This window comes from Bufo bufo, chromosome 6, assembly GCF_905171765.1.
Source record: "Bufo bufo chromosome 6, aBufBuf1.1, whole genome shotgun sequence".
Classification (NCBI taxonomy): domain Eukaryota; kingdom Metazoa; phylum Chordata; class Amphibia; order Anura; family Bufonidae; genus Bufo; species Bufo bufo.
The window spans coordinates 358,032,713-358,047,881 of NC_053394.1; the positions used below are offsets into that span (position 1 = coordinate 358,032,713).

The following is a 15,169-nucleotide window of genomic DNA, read 5'->3' on the forward strand; positions in this document are numbered from 1 at the left end:
GGATAACTCTGTGAATGTCATTGAGTGGTCCAGCCAAAGCCCTGACTTGGACCCAATTGAATGAATGATGAGGAAAAAATTTATTTTTGTACAAGGCCGCAACATAAAATGTAAAAAAAAGTGAAAGGGTCTGAAGACTTTACGAATGCACTATATATATATATACAGTGGATATAAAAAGTCTACACACCCCTGTTAAAATGTCAGGTTTCTGTGATGTAAAAATGAGACAAAGATAAATCATTTCAGAACTTTTTCCACCTTTAATGTCACCTATAAACTGTACCACTCAATTGAAAAACAAACTGAAATCTTTTAGGTGGAGGGAAGAAAAAAATAAAATAAAAAATAATGTGGTTGCATAACTTGGGATGTAGCCAGTGGCGTAGCTAAAGGCTCATGGGCCCTGGTGCAAGAATTCAGCTTGGGCCCCCCTTCCCTCTGTGCTTTGTGGCCAGTGGCAGGGGAGAAAATTGAAACGGCACCACCCAAGCCAAATCTTGACCTAACCCCTTCCCTCCAGAGGTGTAACTTGACCAGCATGTGCTTTCTATAATACCGGTGTCTTCCTATGTAGCACAAGGGTCTTTGGGCCCCCTCAGGCTTCTGGGCCCGATAGTGACTGCTACCTCTGCACCCCCTATATCTACGCCCCTGGGCAGCTGCAATGCAGTAACGTCATGGTTCCTGCTGAGCTGAGCAGGGGGAGAACACAGGATAGGGGGATGGTGTGCTCCAATTATCTTGGGGACTGGGATAAGTGAGTATTACTTTTTTATTTTATTAAAACTACAGGGCAGCACTATTGTGGGGGACACTAAGGGGGCAACACTACTTTAAGGGGGGCACTAAGGAGGCCAACACTATTGTAAGGGGCATTAAAGGAGCAACATTATTGCAAGACAGTCACTAAAAGGAAGCAAAATTGTGAGGAGGGCACTACTGAGTCAGCCTTACTGTGAGCAGCACTTATAAAGTGTGTGGGGCACAGCAATGTGTTAATAGGGCAATACTTCCAGCATTGACAAGGACAGAACATGCAGGACCAAGTTGCATCAAAGCCTCCCACTGAACTGGTGAGCACATATGAAGTCACAGTCCAGTCCCAGCCAAATAGGTGTCAGCTATCCAGGGAACGGAACTTATGGGAAGAGATGTAACCACGCGCTGCTCCCCATACAGAGACAGCTCCTCATATACAAAGACATCTCCTCCCACACAGAGACCCCTCCTCATATTCAGACAGCTCCTCATACACAGGTTGCTGACCGTGACCCAGAGAGATCTCCAAGTCTCTGCTTGTCACGCCACCACCCTCACTTCGCTCACTCGCGAGTCGCAGCTTCTCCTCCACGTCCGGCCAGTACTGCCGCGGGAGCGGGACCACTCCCTCCCCTGGCTGAGCCTGCGCCTGCATACACTGCTCTGCCTCCGCCCCTCTGTGAACTTAGCCGCCGGCGCCGCCTGCAGCCCGCAGGTGTTGTAAACTACCCGGTCCAGGGCCTTACTCCTTATCTCCTGGGGGGCCCCGTGGGCCCCCCTGACTTTGGGTCCCGGTCGCAATTGCGACCGCTGCGACCCCTATAGCTACGCCACTGGATGTAGCTGTGTTCAGAATTAAGCAATCACATTCAAATTCATGTTAAATAGGAGTCAGCATACACCTGCCATCATTTAAAGTGCCTCTGATTAACCCCAAATAAAGTTCAGCTGCTCTAGTTGGTCTTTCCTGAAATTTTCTTAGTCGCATCCCACAGCAAAAGCCATGGTCCACAGAGAGCTTCCAAAGCCTCAGAGGGATCTCATTGTTCAAAGGTATCAGTCAGGAGAAGGGTACAAAAGAATTTCCAAGGCATTAGATATACCGTGGAACACAGTGAAGACAATCATCATCAAGTGGAGAAAATATGGCGCAACAGTGACATTACCAAGAACTGGACGTCCCCCCAAAATTGATGAAAAGACGAGAAGAAAACTGGTCTGGGAGGCTACCAAGAGGCCTACAGCAACATTAAAGGAGCTGCAGGAATATCTGGCAAGTACTGGCTTTGTGGTACATGTGACAACAATCTCCCGTATTCTTCATATGTCTGGGCTATGGGGTGGCAAGACCAAAGCCTTTTCTTACGAAGAAAAACATCCAAGCCAGGCTACATTTTGCAAAAACACATCTGAAGTCTCCCAAAAGCATGTGGGAAAAGGTGTTATGGTCTGATGAAACCAAGGTTGAACTTTTTGGCCATAATTCCAAAACATATGTTTGGCGCAAAAACAACACTGCACATCAACAAAAGAACACCATACCCACAGTGAAGCATGGTGGTGGCAGCATCATGCCAAGGGGCTGTTTTTCTTCAGCTGGAACTGGGGCCTTAGTTAAGCTAGAGGGGGTTATGAACAGTTCCAAATAACAGTCAATATTGGCACAAAACCTTCAGGCTTCTGCTAGAAAGATGAACATGAAGAGGAATTTCATCTTTTAGCATGACAACGACCCAAAGCATACATCCAAATCAACAAAGGAATGGCTTCACAAGAAAAAGATTAAAGTTTTGGAATGGCCCAGCCAGAGCCCAGACCTGAATCCGATTGAAAATCTGTGGGATCTGAAGAGGGCTGTGCACAGGAGATGCCCTCGGAATCTGACAGATTTGGAGTGTTTTTGCAAAAAAGAGTGGGCAAATCTTGCCAGGTCAAAATGTGCCATGCTGATAGACTCATACCTGTAATAATAAAATCAAAAGGTGCTTCCACAAAGTATTAGTTTAAAGTATAACTGTCGTTTTTTTTTTTTTTTGGAGTATTGGATTGTGGTGATTAATATCTCCTTGGTGGCCCTAGTTCAACTTTTCACTGTGTATTCAATTACCCCTTAATTCCACATATTTGTTCCCTGTAGTGCCTACTTTTACCTGTGCTTAAAGGGATTCTGTCATCAGATTTTACCCCTATAACCTAAAGATATCCTCATGTCCGGACTAATAAGAAGAATCCTAAGTTGGCCTTATTAAACCTCACTGTGGCTCTATTTGTCCAAAAAACAGGTTTTTATAACCTGCCAATCACTTACTTAAGGTGCCCAAGGGGAGGTCCGTTAATACAGGGTGCCCGGCCGCACCCCTCGCCGTCCGGTGCCCAGCGCCGCCTTCCGTCTTCATCGCCGCCTTCCCTGTCTTCAGCGCCGCCTTCTACAGCTCAGCACCGCCTCCGCAATCCTCCCCGTCCCTCTGCCAGATCCCGCGCCTGCGCACTAAGCTCAGCCAATCTGCAGGTCATATTAGGGTTGAGCGAAGTGCGCATCAGGCCGGCGCATGTGCACTTCGCTCAATGAAGCCGCTGCCAGGAGTCCGCGCGGGCGCATCAGGCCGAGCCTAGTGCGCAGGCGTGGGATCTGGCAGAGGGACAGGAGGATTGCAGAGGCGGCGCTGAGCTGTAGAAGGCGGCGCTAAAGACAGGGAAGGCGGCGCTGGGCACCGGACGGCGAGGGGTGCGGCCGGGCACCCTGTATTAACGGACCTCCCCTTGGGCACCTTAAGTAAGTGATTGGCAGGTTATAAAAACCTGTTTTTTGGACAAATAGAGCCACAGTGAGGTTTAATAAGGCCAGCTTAGGATTCTTCTTATTAGTCCGGACATGAGGATATCTTTAGGTTATAGGGGTAAAATCTGATGACAGAATCCCTTTAAAATAGGGTTGCTAGGCATGGTCCGTCTATCTGTTGAAGGACGGAGCACGCTGCGTGCAAGGTCAGATTACTGACAGCCAGGGACTGTAAGTAAATGATTCAATCCAGGTCCTCCCCAGCAGCTGATAACAGTGCCTGGGCTGTGTGCACTTCTCCCTGTCCCTGCGCTTGGCAGACGCTCCCTCACTCAGCAGAGCTGGAGAATGCAGAGTGGAAGCAGCGCAGACCAGGGAAGGGAGATCTGCCGTCTGCTCAGTGTATAAATGAAAGCAACATGTGGTAAGAGGACCCCTTTGTGCTGCAGGAGATTAACCCTTTAGGGGGGAGGGCTCTGGTTACTGACACTTTTGGGGGGCAATTGTTACTGGCTAGTGAGGGCAGGTGGAATTAGCCTCAGGGTGAGGGCAGTGGCGGCCATCTTAACTGAATAGTGAAATTGCAGTTTTATGCAGACTGGTTGCTAAGAGCTGAATCTTATTAAATATGGGGTAAGTCAGTCTAATAGTAACTGATTCTGGAATATCATGTTATTAGTAACTACATATATGAAAATTGAAATTAGGGTCTAAATGTAACAGTTATCCTTTAAGGGTGTGCACACTTATGCAACCATATTATTTTATTTTTATATTTTTTCTTCCCTCCACCTAAAAGATTTCAGTTTGTTTTTCAATTGAGTTGTACAGTTTATAGTTCACATTAAAGGTGGAAAAAGTTCTGAAATGATTTATCTTTGTCTCATTTTTACATCACAGAAACCTGACATTTTAACAGGAGTGTGTAGACTTTTTATATCCACTGTATCTATCTATCTATCTATCTATCTATCTATCTATCTATATATATATATATATATATATATATATATATATATATATATTTGTGGTCCTGGCTACGGCGCGAAGCCTGATGAGTGTGACTGAACCTAAACTAGCTAAAGTGGCTGGTGGTGTGCCTGTTGCCACGTGATGAGGGTAGGCCAAATAAAGGGGGCATACCCTGGGAGATGTAAGGAGAAGGGCCGGGAGGGAGGGGCGAGAGAGGACGTACACCAGGAGAGCTGGGCGGCAGAGCTTAAGAAGCCCCCTACGCCCCTCCCACAAAAGCAGGCTGGATTCAGCCTGCTGAATTTGTGGTCCTGGCTACGGTGCGAAGCCTGATGAGTGTGACTGAACCTAAACTAGCTAAAGTGGCTGGTGGTGTGCCTGTTGCCACGTGATGAGGGTAGGCCAAATAAAGGGGGCAAAAATACAAGTAGGAAAGGTTTAGGAAACAACTCTTTATTGTGGAAGATGGAATTACAGAACCAAGTCAGAGAAAGCTGCGGCGATTTCGGCTTTAGGATGCGGGATGTATTGTGAGAAACAAGAGGACTTCCAGCGACCCATTTTGCGTATGATGTGGGCCGGTACCCCATGTTTGGATGCGGCGGAGGCGGCTCCGATCCTGAATGAATGGCCCGTGATGGCCTGGGGGTTGAAACCTAGCCCTGACGCGAGGCTGCGAATGTGTTTGACGAACTGCGAGGAGGTGAGTGGCCGTGACGGAAAAGGAAGGAGAGGGCTGGCGGGAGCCCGGTTGCCCAGGGTGATTAGCAACCTGTTGAGGACGGCCACGGGACACCAGGAGTTGGAGGTAGGGAAGTATTCTATGCGCACTGGGGGCCCGATTTGTGAAGTTTTGGAGACTGGCAAGGTGAAAGTGAAATGCTCGTGACTACGGATGAGTTGGTTTAGAGTGGGGCCTATGTTGTGAGGAGAGGTGCCGGTGAATTCCCCGGGCCGGAGAAAGCCGTAAAAGCTTAAGTAGAGGGCGGCCTTGAGAATGCAGCTTCTGAAAGGGCCAAAAGGACAGCCGTCTAGGGAGGAGGAGAGTTTCCTGAATAGGTCCCCTGAGACGGGTTGCCTGGAGGGAACGGGTTTGTGAGAGCTTTTTTGAATACCCCGCAGTGTGGCTTTGATGGCGTGGGAAGAAAAGATTGGGTTGCTGTCTGGATGACTGATCATGAGGTGATGTTGGACCCCTGACAGATACGATCTGATGGTGCTGAAAGAGAGGTGTAGATCCTTGTGGCAGTATGCCAGGAAGGCCATGATGAAAGTGGTTTCGCTTACGTTGCCCCTGGGGTGAAGGTGACGGAAAACCTGGAAAGTTTTCCAACCTGACTGGTAATTCCTGGTGGAGTTTTCGGACAGGGACTTGCGGATGAGATGTTGAGCCATGGATAGGTGTCTGTCTAGTCCAGGATCAGGGAGCCGAAGTCCGGGGGGGGGATCCCGATTCTCTCGGCTTGTGGCATGACCTGGAAGAAGAGAGTTAGATTTAGGCGAGACAAGGCATCCGCTGCGACGTTTCTGATGCCCTGGATGTGGGTGCAAGAAACATGAAAATTGTGTTTGAGGGCAAGCCAGGTGAGTTTGCGTAGGAAGCGCATGACTTTGGGTGAGCTGGATCTGCCTTTAGTGATGATGTCGACGACCGTATGGTTGTCGGTGATGAACCGTACTGGCATGTTACTCCATTCTTCGCCCCAGACTTGTGCGGCTGCCACGATGGGGTACAACTCAAGGAGAGGAGAGAACTGAATGGCTTGAGGGTCTGAGTGGATTTGAGAGGGCCAGGAACCGGCGAACCACTGGTGGCCGAATAAGGCGCCGAACCCGACGGCCGCGGCCGCATCGGAGTACACGGTCGGACAGGTGGGACTCCAGCGAGGGACAAACATGGAGATGCCATTCCATGCCGCCAGAAAGACCCTCCACATGTCTAGGTCGGCCAGGGCTTCACGGTCCAGTTGAATCAGCGAGTCCTGGGTAGAGGCTGTCGGTAACAATTGGAGGAGTCTTGCTGTGAAGGATCGTCCTTGTGGCATGATGCGGGTTGTGAAGTTGAGAGAACCCAGTAGTGACTGCAGGTCGCCCTTGGTCATGGTTCTGGATCCTATGTGAGCGGAAATGGATGATTGGAGTCTAACTAGTTTGTCCTCTGGGAGTCTGGCTTCCATTCTGCAGGTATCTAGCGTGATACCCAAGAAGGTGAGGGCCGTATTAGGGCCATCGACCTTTGATGGCGCCACTGGGACCTGTAAGGCGGAGAAAATGCTAAGGAGACTTTCCAAACGGTCGGGCACGTGATTGGGGTGCTCGATCAGCAAGAAATCGTCCAGGTAGTGTATGACTCTGGGACAATTACCGTGGTTTACCAGGATCCAATGGAGGGCCTGGGCGAACTGATCAAAGAGCCAGGGGCTGCTCTTTGACCCGAACGTGAGGCGGGTGGCAAAGAAGTACTGGTCCCTCCATTTGATCCCGTGAAACCCCCAGAGGTGTGGTTGGATTGGCAGGAGCTTGAAAGCGTCCGAAATGTCCGCTTTTGAGAGCCAAGCGCCTGCCCCGACCTGTAAGATGAGTTGGATGGCTTCATCCAGGGAAGAGTAGTGCATGGAGTATTCTTCTGATGGTATCAGGGAGTTGAGGCTCGGGACGCTGGATGCATGAGGCGCAGACAAGTCGTAGATTAAGCGTTTTTTATTGGTATGTTTCTTGCAGACCAGCCCGATAGGGCTCACCCTGTAGACCTGGAAGGGGGGGGGGTGGGAAAAGGGCCTATGATGAAACCCTTCTGCAGCTCGACCTGCAGAAGAGCATCCACCGAGGCTGGGTCCTCTGTGGCCGACATGAGATTGGGGGTCTCCCAGGAATCCCGGGGCAGAGTGACAAGACCGGTGTGGAAACCTGTTGAAAAACCGGAACGCAGGAAATCGACGAAGGCGGGATCGTGGTGGGTATTGAGGAGGGAGACGAGAAGGGGGACATTAATGTCGGCTAGTCAGCTTTTGGCCGAGCGCTGGGAGCAGGAGGACTGGGGATGGGCCCGGAAGCAGGTGGAACAAATGTGGAGCGCCTTGCATTTGCTGTAGTTGCAGAAGCTGGAATTGAAGTTGTTGCACAACTGGTTTTTACCCAGGAACACAATTGGGCGCCCTAATTTGTCCAGGAGCGGACCCGGTTTCTGGGGGGCAGAAGTGCTGGGCAACTGTTTGGGCTGGGATGAGGCGTGGGCGTTTGGGCACCAGTCGGATGCATGCAGAACTGACTGGCAGTTGGAGCAAAAAGGTGACCTGAGACCTGCAAAGTGTCTGCAGAATAGCTCCATGTCCAAAGAGGCCCAGTTGGTGATATGCCGGAACTGGGCGAGGGCTGCGGCTGCCTTCGCCGAAAACGACCGGTGATAGTCGTAGAAAGCGCAACCTCCGTATTTGTGTCCCAGCTCTGTGACCCGGTATAAGTAAGCGTCCAGCTCCTCTCTTCTAGCAGGATGTGCCGAGCAGATGATGTCGCGGTAGAGGCTGAACGCGAGCACGAACTCTGGGATGGAGAGTTTTTTATTCAAGCGGGAGTCTTTGGCCTTCAGAACTACGGACACGTCCCCGCATGCGATGGTCCGATTTTCCACCGTGTCATGCGTGGAGATGAGGACCGCTGCCAGGTTCACGTCCTTGCCTGCGAGAATGTCTCTGCGCAGGTTCTCGGGGACGAAAAAGGAAGGAGTCGGGAGCCCCGGACGACCTACCTGGGGAAGACGGCTGGGAAGTGGAAGGACCAGGGGCGGGACTGGAGGGAGCAGCAGGCGAGGCGTCCCTGCTTTCGACTGCCTAGAGCCTGGTGTTGAAGTCGCCCATGGCACTGGACATGTTATTGATAGCGGCGTGTAGTTGCGTCAGCGACAACTGTATGGTTGACATGGAGACCTGCTCCGTGGACTCTGTGGATGGCTCAGGAAACAAGAGTCGGTATAATTCGGCCTTTCGGGCTGTGGCCGAATGGCGGATTCCTCGCTTGTTGAGCTCGGCGATCATCTTGGGAATGGTCCATATCCGATAAGAAGAGCGACTTGCTCGCTCCGATACCGCGGACTCTACGGTCGATAGAGCGTCCTCGAGATCGGAAACATGGGACATGTTAGAGCTGAAAAACGAAAAGGGAGAAGACGAAAGCTGGAGGGGAAGTGAGAGCGTCTGGGGGCGGCCGGAGGACGCGTGATCCCCTTGTCGGGCGTGATTTATCAACTTACCTTAAGTCACAGGAGCCGTCTAGGCCGCGAATAACGGGGACGGAAACTGGGGAAGCCGAGATTGTCACTGCTTCGCCTACAAAGAACGGTATATGATGCTACGATTGGCTATGCCGGGCGGCCAGAATAGCGAATCGTGTCCGCTACTTACCTGGGAGATCGAAATAGATTTTAAGGGAGCCCTTCACGGAGTAGCTTAGCCACCTGAAAGAACAAGACCGGACGTGTTGATTTTGGGAAAACCATGGCTGGTGCGCGACCAGTGGTTTCCTGGGATATGACCGGGCCGGTGCCTGGAATGCCGCGTGTGACTGCTGCAGGGGTACGCAAAGGGGTGGGAGGCGTGCCATGGGTGGGAAGCATCTCGGCGAAACTGATGAAGTATGCAACAAAGGGTCGGAGAGTGAAATGCGTGCCAGGGCGATCCTGGGTGGACGAGGTTTAAGGAGTGGTTCAGGGCGTACCTTGGAGAAGACTATTTGGACAAGGTAGGGCCTGGGCGTACCAGGCCCAGGGAAGGTGAGAGAAAGCGAGGTGGGCGCGCCACCTTGAAGACACGTGGGTTGCGTGACCCGAGCGAAACACAAAGAGGGAGAAGGACACAGACAGGTGATGCCGGATGGACGGAGGGAAACAGGTGTGGACAAGTGACCAGAGAGAGAGGAGAGAAAAGAGAAGAGAGCAGGGCGTTCCTGCGGACAGAAAGTAGTGGGTGTGCGAACCGGGTCTGAGGGGGGGGGGGGGGGGGAAGCGGGAGGGACAGATGCCGGGCGAAGACTGAACTGTCCTTCCCCTGACGCAGGGGGTGTGTTGATTTATTTATCTATTTTTCTTTCTTTGCCAAGCAAAAGAAGAGACCAGGAGGTGCACGGTCCCTGTGCTCAGAGCAGGTCAGCGGAGATACATTCTCTGCAGGAGTCAAAGGGAGGTGTGAATGTGCCTGATCAGCTGCTGTGAGTGTCCCCTGATCCCTGTGAGACTAGAGACCCCATGCACATCTGAGGACAGGCTGGCGACAGGAGAAAGAGGGGGGGCAGCATGGCGGGGGAAAGATAATTTACTATGCACCGGAAGGGGGAAGTGGCCCAACGGATTTCCGGTGGAAAGTAAACTGGGATGCCCTGGTTGGAATGTGAGATTACCGTGCAATGGTAATGTAGAGAACAGATATATGCACATACATTGCCGGGAGCTGGACAGGGGCACAAGCCCTGAAAGGTACATCAGCATGCATGGAGACTGGCGCGATTGAGGGCGGTCCCTCAGAACCTAGCCATGCATGCTGATGTGTGACTGAGATGGTCAGGACTGGAAACAGTCTGAGCTGCTGTGTGGGAAATCAATACAAGATATTTGGAAATTTATTGGTGGGGAATCAAGTGCGTTTATGAGGGGGCGCTGCACAGGATAAGCCCCCTGCATCCAACTCTGTCCCTGCGTGCGGCAGCGGTCGGACAGATAACAGGAGTGACAGCTGGGGACGGGCCCCACCCCGCCGACCCCTGACCCGCGGCGGCCGTGCGATGCGTTCCACGCTGGGACGCACGGCGGGCGGAAGGGGCGGGAGTGGGGAACCAGACGCCGGCCGCAGCGATGGACCTGGTGGAAGGAGCTGGCCGAGCGGCGCGTGGTCCTGCGGGGAGAGGTAGCACGGTAAGAGGGGGATCTGTGGGGACCCTGGGGACTGGATGAGCCGGTTTCTGAGTGCGGGGGGCCGGATGGATCGTGCCGGCGGCCCCCGCCGACTTCCGCCCTGCGGTCACGTGATGCGCTCCAAGCTGGAGCGCATGGAGGCAGGGCGGGAGCGGCAGGCGAAGGAGCGGACCGGCGGGGGTTGAGGTGGTGGCTGCGGGGTGGTTGGTGTGAACGCGGGAGGGGGATGAAAGGAAGCTGGAGGGGAGCAACTTACCAGGGAAGCGGCGGATTCTGGCGCGCAGAAACGCCGCACGTGGGAGCAGCTTGGCCGGAAGCAAAGGACTGACGGGTGCAACTCCTCCTACCAAACGAAAAGGCGAGAGAGGACGTACACCAGGAGAGCTGGGCGGCAGAGCTTAAGAAGCCCCCTACGCCCCTCCCACAAAAGCAGGCTGGATTCAGCCTGCTGAATATATCTGTAGAGAGAGAAAATCTGCTGCTCAAGGCAGAGTATGGCAAACATTTACGTGGTATAAAAGCAAATCCTGACCCAGTAAGCAAAGAAGTTACAGTACTCAGACTTGCAATTTATATACTGTAGATTCACAGCATGAAAGAGTAAAACTGGCTTTCCATATTACTGTTCGTCCTACAGGTATCTCCCCTGACCGGTCCATATGAGTACACGGTCAGAGTGACTGACCATACATGTGGGTATAAATGGATGAGAGAAAAAAATTCACTTATCTACCACAGGAGCAAAGGATAGGGCTTATAAATAAATCATAATAATATCCTCATGTTTATCACCCCACCTTTCCAAAATATACCATCAGAAGACAATCAGAGACAAATGGCCAGCTTTAGAAGGATAGGACCAACCTGAGCTGATGGCCACCCTTTTCAGGAAGTGGTATAGTCAATAAAATGATTAAATCATAATATGGCGGAGTGAAAAATTAGCAATAAAGGAGAAACTTACACACAGAAATGTGATGATAACTTACCTGTGAGTCGTTATTTTCAGGTGATGAATCATTACTAGTGATGTCTGGAGAATCCATAGGTATTCCTAAAATGTTCTACAGACTGTACAGCCCTGCCCAAAAAAATCAGTTGCCCATCACCATGTAGTCATACTCTATCAGGTATTGCTCATTCAACCTCACAAAACTTCTGGAGGCCTGGGAACCACTCAGAAGATCAGAAGATATGGACCCCACCTCCCAACATGATGGCCACGTCCTTGGTGCTCACAACTCTCATATTCCTGGTAGTTCTGGTCCTCACTTCTGTACTGTCTCTCATCATTCTGCAGTTTCAAAGAGGAAACCGCAAGTTTATCTGCTGTGAGGAAGTGAAGCAGCAAGTGTATGAGATATCGGACTGACAGAGTCACGATGGGGGAGGAGGAATGCCCCAGATCTATTACCTTAACCCCTCATGATCAACCAATTAGGATTAAAAACACAGTATCCGGCTGGGTTTAAATGCAGATAAGTGGGATGTGCATGCAAATGTTCACTTTCTGTGGAAAATAACAAAAGACATGAGTAACTGAAATTACAGATAAAGTCCCATCTCCGGTAATGTCCTCTTACCAGAGATGTGGGTTCTCTAACCGCCAGAGGATGAGATGGGAGCATAGTCAGGAATGGTACCGAGGGTCAGTACCAGCAGTAGAACAGTTACCAGGTAAACAAACTCAAGAGCGAGGCAGAAGTGGTATCCATGAACAAGGCCGAGGTCAAAATAAGTGTCAATCAGGAGTCAGGATCAATAACAGAAGTAACAATAGCCAGGTAAGGTAATAAATGAACCACAACCTGAATCCGGGTTGTATCTGACCACCCTCGGTATAGATGTCAGTTGTACTTATGGTAGAAAACACACAAAAAAATCTTAACACATACAAGTCATACTGAGCATCACAGTATGGCTACAGTATTCTACGAGTTATCCAAACTATAATGTGCTGTACTTTATATGACAAATACGGTAAATATACTGTATTTGCATGTAAGCAATCAAGTGCAAAATTTCAGGTTCTGGTATGACGGTATTGCCTTTCGTAGCTCATAGTCAAATTTATCCATCAAACCTCCCACGCATTGTGTGCCATGGTATAGAAACAAGCATAACGAGTACTATAAGGCTGATGCTTCTTGTCTCCACCATGGACCAAAGCTCTACCACAGCATGCCCCACCAAGGTGCAGTTACGGGGTGGCACCAGCCTCTTGTATATGGATATGGATATCACAGGATCAAGAACTTTTACTTCTTCTCACAGAGAGGCATGTTAAGCTTAGCGGTTACAGTCACACCAGCTTAAAGGGGTTTTCTGGGATTTTAATATTGATGAGCTATCCTCAGGATAGGTCATCCGTATCAGATCAACGGGGGTCCTGGGGATCAGCTGTTTGAAGAGAAGGCTGTGCTCGTGCCAGCGCTGCCTTGCCTTCATCAATTACCTGCTCGCCATCACAACCACAGCGGTGAGCAGGTGTAATTACAAGAATCCGTCCCATTCCCTTCTATGAGACAGCTCGTTCCTATATACTTGAATACTACAGAGCCGTCCCATAGAAGTGATTGGGACGAATTGTAATTACACTGCTCACTACTGCGCTGTGCAGGTAAACAATGAAATGAAGGCTGTTCTCGCACGGAGCACGGCCTTCTCTTCAACCAGCTGATTGGCAGGGTTACCAGGTGTCGAACCCCCGCCGATCTGATGTTGATGACCTATCCTGAAAAACCCCTACACATAGCGGGAAACTTTCACTTGAACAGTAGAACAGCTGTAGAACTCCAGGAGGTCAGGTTGCGCCTAATAAGACTGATGCTTCTTATCTGCACCATGGGTCAAAGCCCTACCACAGCATGCCACACCAAGGTTCAGTATGAGGGTTGCACCAGCCTCTTGTACAATATATAGATGCCCTGATGGCTCTGAGGGTCCTGGCGACTGCAAGGCCACTTCCTTTCTCAGAACCTCACATACATGCCAACACGTGTGTTTTAACTTGAGTGCAGTCTATTACCACCTCTTTTAGACCACCACTTTAACTTCAACCTGTTGAAACAACACAAAATAAGTTGGAAAGGATTGTTATAAACATGTTTTTGTCACTGAGACCACTGCAGGCCACCTACACCATTTCCACTTGCAGGAAGAGGGTTATTACAGACACTTGCGTTGCAGTGTCCCACTGGTTTGGCTACCTGGAGAAGCATCCCCTTTTTCCTCCAACTGAACACGCACTATGCCCCTCCCTTCCCACCAGACCTTGGCGCAAACAGTCATCAATACAATGATGAACTATTTTTTTTTGCCTATTATGATGCTCCAAACTCAATTTGCAGCCATTAGCTCCTTTGGGCAACAGATTCTCTCTCTTGTCACCCGTAGCTTTACTACTTGGTGCCCGAGCCATGAATATATCTAGTACATGATAAAACAGGCAAACATATTGGTAACTGCTTATAAATTGTTGATAGTGTAACACTAATTTGACTTTGGTCATACAGACATATCTTTGATTTAATGTGACACATCACCTGGTATAGTCAATGGAGGCCCTAAAAGTGAAAAATCCACTTTATACAATAACTTTTAGGCTCCCCAAAAATAAGGTGACCGCAGAGTGTCCCACTGCTGGGATTGATTAGCTATAATCTGCAGGTGGCAGCAAGCATTCAGTTCCCCTATAGCACCACCACAGGGCAAAGGAAGCATTACATGATGGTCCTCAAAATCAATGACTGTTCTTGTAGTCTCCAGTCATGTTGGGTCCTCTAGAAAGACTAAGTTGTAGCCATTATCCACTCTAACTAGTTGATTAAGATCCTAAAAGGAGAGACTCCTCTCTAGGAACACAAATGCTTTAATAAACTATGCAAAAATAGTTTTTCTAACCAGCAATAAAATTTTGGATAGTGTAACACTAATTTGACTGTGACACAACACCACCTGGTGTAGTCAAAGTAGGCCCTCAGAGTGAAACTTTGGGCTAATCTTCATAAATAGTAAAATGAACGCACATGTACTAGACCCATGTAACATCCCACAGCTGTTAATTCTTTCATTTTGGCCCTTCAATAGTGGCTTACCTTTAGTGGAGGCTGATCACACAAACTGCTATGGCGCCGAGCACTGAACTCCTTCTTCTCTTTTTGTTGTGGAGCCATCACTAAGCGGAGCTCAGTGCAAACAGATGATTACAGCTTCCATTCCTATGCACTGAGCTCCCCCTAGTGGTGGCTGCAGGCAGACATTTTTTTCATAGATGGGAAGCAGGAGATTTATCAATGCTTTTATGGCAGTTCTCTGGTGAGAATACACTGAGAAAGCTGGAGGTCAGAATGAGTTCCATATTTATGAAGCAGTGGGTGAGGATTGCTTGGGAGTGATTGTCGCACATGTACTGGAAAACTGGGTGGCGGGGGTCAATACTAAGTTTTGCTGTGGGCCGGGGCCCTATGAGTTCTGTGTACGCCCCTGCCGTTCAAATATACAATCTGTCATAGATTTACACTAAACGTCGATTGGTATAAGTTATAGAAAATCTGTCAGACTACACTTCTGGGCACTGGGTATAGCCAATACCTTAGATAAGCCATATAAACATGTAACTGCTTCAGGTCCCTCTCGGGACAACTGGTTTGGGTTAGGGTACTGGCTCTCCTTAAAGAGACCAGCCCTGTATGAAGACTTACTGAAATGCTCCATGTTATGGAGACTTATTGTCAATGCTCCATGGTAAAACAATA

The 15,169-nt window shown here is 49.8% G+C and overlaps 1 protein-coding gene across 2 annotated transcripts in view; it reads right to left on the minus strand.

Annotated features, from left to right (window-relative positions):
• UNC13D (unc-13 homolog D) overlaps positions 1-15,169 on the minus strand; it is an 80,167-nt gene that overhangs the window by 63,802 nt on the left and 1,196 nt on the right. The window contains exon 1 of one of the 2 annotated variants that reach the window (XM_040438808.1): positions 11,402-11,703. The exons of the other annotated variant lie outside the window; for it this stretch is intronic. Coding sequence (XP_040294742.1) covers positions 11,402-11,458 — 57 coding nt within the window. The 5' untranslated portion in view covers positions 11,459-11,703. Of the gene's footprint in view, positions 1-11,401; positions 11,704-15,169 lie in introns of those variants that run through there. 2 annotated transcript variants of the gene reach the window in all.